Source organism: Ciconia boyciana, chromosome 10 (genome assembly GCF_034638445.1).
Source record: "Ciconia boyciana chromosome 10, ASM3463844v1, whole genome shotgun sequence".
NCBI lineage: Eukaryota > Metazoa > Chordata > Aves > Ciconiiformes > Ciconiidae > Ciconia > Ciconia boyciana.
In genome coordinates, this window is record NC_132943.1 from 43,918,210 (window position 1) to 43,924,578 (window position 6,369).

At 56.9% G+C, this 6,369-nt stretch overlaps 1 protein-coding gene across 1 annotated transcript in view; it reads left to right on the top strand.

The window, feature by feature from the left end:
* The window catches only part of LOC140657665 (uncharacterized), a 28,060-nt gene extending 22,056 nt beyond the window's left edge, over positions 1 to 6,004 (top strand). The window contains exons 6-10 of the mRNA XM_072875000.1: positions 395 to 537; positions 677 to 867; positions 1,274 to 1,383; positions 1,730 to 1,871; positions 2,313 to 6,004. Of these exons, the coding sequence (XP_072731101.1) occupies positions 395 to 537; positions 677 to 867; positions 1,274 to 1,383; positions 1,730 to 1,871; positions 2,313 to 4,164 (2,438 nt within the window). The 3' untranslated portion in view covers positions 4,165 to 6,004. The remainder of the gene's footprint in view (positions 1 to 394; positions 538 to 676; positions 868 to 1,273; positions 1,384 to 1,729; positions 1,872 to 2,312) is intronic.
* The last annotated feature ends 365 nt before the right edge of the window (positions 6,005 to 6,369 follow it).

Genomic DNA, 6,369 nt, shown 5'->3' on the forward strand with positions numbered 1-6,369 from the left:
GTAGCATTTATAGCCACGAAGCACAGCCCTGTGCTGAGGAGCATCCCACAGCCTCCCCCTGGGACTCCGCAACCAGGGGTTGGCATGGCCACCTGTCACCAAAAGCAGATGTGCTGTCTTTGAGAGGGATGGGGACACTTCTTCCCAGGCCTTTTTGCTTTTCAGCGTTTGAAATCCCATTTATTTCAGTGGGGGCAGCTTGTTGTCTTGCTCATGTCTGGGAGGCAAGTTGAGCTTGCGGGGACCAGAAACTATCGTGAACTGGTAATTTCCCATGGCAAAGTCTTACCCCTTTTGTGAAGGTCATGGGTTCACTTGAGCAGCAAAGTCTCCACGAGGCCATGACTTCAAGGTGTGCAGCTTGGAAAGCTTCATTTTCCCTTTGGTTTCCCAGACCTTCCTGGTGACCGGCCGCTGCTGGCTGGATGCAGCACTGAGTCCAGCCCCCAGCACCTCTGCCCCGAGGAGCCCTCCTTCGTGGACAGGAGCTTCACCTGCCGCTTCCGCTGCTTGCTGGATAACTCCTCGGGATTTCTGGTAATGCAGCCCCACACTGGGACACCCCTCTGCCCCCAGCGTGTTCCCTAGGGGCTACTTGTGTCCCATAGGGGTGGGAGCACAGCCGGTTCCCATCACCCTGTTTGCTTCACGCCCACATTTTCTAATCCCCTCTAAGGCTTTGAATTTCCGTGGGCGTTTGAAGTTCCTTCTCGGGCAGCAGAAGAAGGCATCAGACAGGTCCCCACTTGTCCTCTTCGCCATCGCAACTCCCCTCCAGCCACTCTCCATCCTGGAGCTTCGGACCAAGACGCTGATCTTCCAGACAAAGCACAAGCTGGACTTCACTCCCACGGCCTGTGATTCCCGGTAGGGCATCTCACGCCTTCCCCGTCGCAAAATCCATGGCTGCAGGCGCTGGGCAGAAAGCCAGAGCCCATGGGAGCAGAACACTTCTGACCCAACTCCTGTGGCAAGTTGTCTGATGCTTTTGTCCATCTGCTGCTGGGCATTTCTGCAGCTCCCCAGTAACATGGGGAGCAGATTAACTGGGTGCCAGCACTTCTTGGCTGCTGTGTTTTAGCCCAGGAAACCCAGCGTGGGATTTTGTGGAAGAGGGGATGCAGCTCAGCCCAGGATGGACAGTTGCACCACCCGAAGTGGGAGGCTCTGGCTAGCTGCCGGGGTGCTGGGTAGGGGATCACATCTGGCTGGTGGGGTGCAATTGGGGGATCCCTCCCTCTGTGGTGTCACTGGGTTTCTGCCCTGTTTCCAGGGGGAAGGTTGTCCTGGGGTACACAGAAACGGAGCTGTGCAGGAGGGGGTCTGGGTACCAGTTTGTGCACGCAGCCGACATGATGTACTGTGCGGAGAACCACGTGAGAAGTGAGTCCTGGGGGGGCCATTGGGGCAGGAACGTTTGTGGGGGCCCTTGCAGCTCCCTGGCACCGGTGCAGCTCTGGCCGTGCCAGTACTCTTGCTTCTTGGTGGGCCAAATGTCCTGGCTCTGGAGCAGCTGTGATAAAGGCTCTCCCCTCCTGGGTGATACCTGCTCGGGGAGCTGGCAGGGGGACAGCACCGCACGTGGCATCGCGTGCTGGCTGCATCCTGCCTATCCGGCCCCCATAGCACGGGCGCAAGGTGATGCGCAACATCGTGGCATCTTGCCTGTGCCATCTTGCCCTTGTGGAATAACCGTGTCCGTGCTGCTGCTCTTCTCTCCCTGTCCCAGTGATGAAGACGGGGGAGAGCGGGCTGACTGTGTTCCGGCTGCTGACCAAGAAGGGTGACTGGGTGTGGGTGCAGGCCAATGCCTGGCTGGTGTACAAAGAGGACAAGCCTGACTGCATCATTGCCCGGCAGCGGGCCCTGTCGTGAGTATTGCTGGGTCTCCAGCTGTGTTCTCCTGCTCTCAGTGTGGGTGGCCATGGGGCTGCTCAGGGCACGCGGAGGCAGTGAGGGTGGAAGAAAAGGTGGTTGGGTTGCACGGTTGGCACTTTTGTAGCACGTGCTCTCCCATAGCAGGGGGGCATGAGCAAAACGGCTCTGAGAAGGTGTTTGCGGACATGCTTGCTCCTGCCTGGGGTGAGCCCTGGACAGGCAGGCCTTCCCTGAGCCATGCAGACCTCCCCACGGGCTCCCCAGAGCTCCAGTCCTCCACCAGCAGCATCGTAGCCAGCCCAATCCAGCACCCTTTTCTTGGGAAAAGCCAGGGCAGGGCTGTGAGCTCCCATCTCGCTGTTGGGAGGGTGGTTTTGTCTGGCCCAGAGGAGGTGCTCATGCTGTTTCCATCTCTTCTTCCCTCTGCCCTGAAGGAATGAAGAAGGGGAGGAACATCTGCAGAAGAGAAACCTGCAGCTGCCTTTTAGCTTTGCCACGGGGGAAGCAGTCCTATACGGGAACGACCTTCCTGAGTTCCTGGACTCCTTCCAGGCTAAGGAGGAGTTGCAGACACAGGCAGACTCCCGCATGGGGCAGCGCTCAGTAGACCCCAACTCTCTTCTTGGGGCCATGATGAAGCAGGATGCATCCATATACATCTCCCATGCTGATAACGTGCCTCAGTTCTCCTTGCCAGATCTCATCGCTGAGCCCAATGGACTGAGCCAGAATGAAGAAGGCAGTGATGCCAAGGAGGACAGTGACTCCCTCCTGGTCGTTATTGAAACCCTCTTTGAGAACAGCAAGGTGGACAGAAACATCTGCCAGATCCTCCAGACCCTCAACGTGAACAATGCAGAGCTGCAGCAGTGGGAGGAGGCTCTGCTCAGCTTGGGTGCAGAGGAGGAGCCACCACCTCAGGAGGTTGGTGAGAGGCTAGGGACCGAGGTGACCCCCTATGTGGAGCAGATCCTCCTCAGGAAGGACGCTGGGAAGAGCATGGACTTCCCACACTGCAGTGCATCACCCTGCAATGAGGAAAACAGTGCTGTGGCTCATTTCCAGCACTGCTGGGCAACTAATTCAGCATTTCAAGCCCCACCACAGCCCCAGGCACCTGGTACACAAGGCCAAGATGCTGTGGTCTCTTTAGTCTCCATTACATCTGAGGTCAGCTCTGCTCAACCAGAACAGCAGGTCCCATTTAACCCAGCCGGGCTGGTGGGGGGGACCGTTCTGGATGCCCTGGGCTCTGGCAGCAAGCCCTCTGTAGCACTTCAGCTGGCAAACCTGGGACAAGTGCTTCAAGCAGAAGTTACCACCTCTGCTGCTGTAGGTAACTCTATTCCTAATGATCAGAGCCAGCCCCAGTGTGAGCTGGTGGGCTCAAGCTGCCCACCTCCATTGGACTCAAATGCACTAATGACTCGGTGGCACAATGTCCCTGTCCAGGCAAACCCAGTCAATGCTTTGGGTCAGAGCGATTCTCCTGGAGGTTGCTCATTGGAGGCTTGGATGGCCACAGCTCCAAAACAGCTGGAAGCAGCAGGAACACACCTGGAGTCACAAACTGTGCTGGTTAGCAGCCCTGAGAGACGCCTGGGGTCTGGGCTGTGGTTGCTGCCCTCCCAACCTGCTCCTTGCCCTGCACGGGGCTTGCATGGGTCCTTGTTCTCGGGGGCTGGGGACCTCCATGGTGAGGAGGCTGCTCTCCCTGCACGAGCATCTGCACCCTCAGGAGTCACCCAGCTGCCAGGGGATGGTGGCTTCCCCACACAGCCCCCGATACTCCCCCCAGAGCCCAGCCTTTCCTGGGAAGGAGAGCAGGACAAGTGGTTCATGCAGCACCAGCCGTGGCTCCTGCAGGCTGGGGAAGCTCCTCAGAGATGTGGCGGGACAGGTCCAGTGCAACACAGTGGACTCCTGTTGGGGTCCAGCACAGGTCCCAGCGCTCACCAGATGGACCATGTGTTGCTGCCTGAGTGCCAGTACAGAAACAACCTTTTTGGATGTGAGAGTGCCTTTCTTAGGGATTCCTCTAAAATGTCCTGTCCCCAGCAGCTGGGTGCTTTGCCTTGCCCCAGTGAGAGCCACCCTGGAGCATCATGCTCCTCACTGGGCTCAGTTTTGAGGTGCTCAGCAGCTCTCCCTGCGAAGGTGGGTGCGGGAGCGCTGCCCTCGTCTGAGCGGGGTCCTGGCTTCCCATCAGCATCCTTCACGGGCAGGCAGCCGCTCTGTGGCTGCGAGGTCCAGCTCAAGGTGAGGTGTGAGGGCTGCAGGACCTGAGGGGTGCCCCAGCTCACATGGATGGAGCGAGGGGTGGTGCCGGGGGGATGCAGGCACAGCATCGGTTGTGGTCAGCCTGTTTTGAAGCCTCACTGTGAACTAGGAGCCACATTTTGAAAAGCCACCAGCAATTGTGAGTTGTTCTGGCCATGCACACCTGCGAGCGGTGCCCCATGTTTCCTGGTCACTCAGGATTTTGTCTTCCAGTGCCTGAAATGAGGTGCCGTAGCAGAGCTTTCAGGCAGTCTAGGATGAATTGTTTTGTGTGTTTTTTCCATGAGAAGTCTTTCAGGGAGGTGCAGCAATACCAGTGGGGAGGTTTGTTAGACTCTTGGAGTCCAAGAAAGGACACCCTGCTTGCTGGCCCATGCACTGCTGGCAGCCTCTTGCAGGTGGACCCGCTGGCCTTATAGGCACCACAGGACTGAATTGCTGTTTCTCGATGCAGCATGGTATCCTCATTACCTGGGTGTATGGACCACCCTTATCAGGTTGCTGTTTGGTCCCCTGCGTCATCTCAGCCTGCCTGAGCCCCTCTGCTCTGCTCCTTGCTCCCTCCGATGTTCTCCATCCCCTCTCCTCTCCTTGTGACCAAGCCCCAGGTGACCGGTTCCCTTAGAAAAGGGGATGTTACCAAGCACTTTGAGAAGCTCAGGGTTTTGGGCTCCTCAGCAGCCTTCCTGGGGAGTTTGGGAGAAGCAGGTACCAGGCTGTTGTGACCTTTCGGGGCAGCAGGGTGGGGAAGGTCCAGCCAAGCTCCCCTTGGGTTTGTCACTGGCTTGTCCTTGCCTTCCTCTCCTGTGCTCAGCAGTGCCGTCAGACAGAGGAACAATGGGGTTTGCTCCTGCCATTGCTCAGGATGGTGTGGTTTTGCCAAAGCAGTGACAAAGGCAGGAGGGGATGCAGTGCCCTCCTGCCTCTCCACTTTGTGCCCTTCAAACTGTTGTCCTGGAGACCACCATAACCACTTTGAATTCCCTTTCTTTTGTATTTTTTAACTTAAGATGTGAATTTTTTTTTTCCTCACCATGGGGCAACTTCTCCCAGATGTGTCAGGGAAAACCCACAGAAAAAGCAATGATTGGGGGGGGTGAAGGGTTTGGTTCAAGACCAGATGTGGCAAGCCAGGTCAGTCAGAGAGGTCAGAATGGTTGGGGACCTCCACATCTTCCCCCCCCTTGCAGCTGTCACCCTGAGCATTACATATGCCTCTCATACAAGTATTAAGTTTGCCAAGCGAGTAAAATCAGGTAATTAGTGCAGGGCTAGCCCAGCAGCAAGCCTGCATGTGTCCTGCTGTGGGGTGGCCTCACCTCCCTGTGTCTCTTCCTTCATGCCCTCCTTTGCCTCGCTGTGCCGGGGCTCCCAGGGCTGCTCCCAGGGCAAGATGGGGCTCAGGAAGGGTCAAGCTCCTGGCTGCAGGCTGGGAGCAGAGCGATACTGGAAACGTGCCAGACCCCTCCGAAGCAGCCTGGAGGAGCACCTAGGATGGGGCAAGGAGCTGCCTGGCCACTGTACGGAGCCTTACAAATCAGCGGCCCCAAAAAGCAGCAGGATGGACTCGACTCACCAGCCTTTGTTGTCCTGGCACCTGTAAGCCAACGTGAAACGGTGCATGGCACCAGGAGGGCTGCCGGTGCTGCAAGGGGTGTGCCTGGGGGGGACACCCCGCCGGGCTCTGCTGGTGGGGGCCGAGGCAGACCCCTGGTGCTCTGTTACTTGTGTCTTGCCTCTTCAGACGTTGTGTGTGTGCATGTAACATCTCTTTTTGTGGCAGTGTCTCATTTTACGCTTTGTGATTTCTTTGTGTTACTGTTGGCAGAGGGATGATGCTGAGGAGAAAAAGATGTCCTGAAACTCACCCCCTGTATTTGGTTACATATTAAAAGGCAATTTGCTTTGTATAGTGGTGATGGTTTGTTTTGACCTGAAACAGTGTCTTTCCATTTCCCTCTTGACTGAGCAAGTATTTGAAAAAGCCTCCTTTCAGCTTAGCCCCGAGACCGATTTCTCTGGGCTTTGGCTGAATGAGGACAGTTCTGGCTCACCCCCTCCTCCTGCACCGGCGGAGACATGATGGAGAAGGGCTGTACTTTGCCTTGAACAGAGTAATTTGGGGGAGGAATGCAGCCCTGTGGACACCCTCTGATGTTCCAGGCAGTGAAAACACAGGTTGCTGCCCTGTGTGTTTGTGCTCTGACCTTG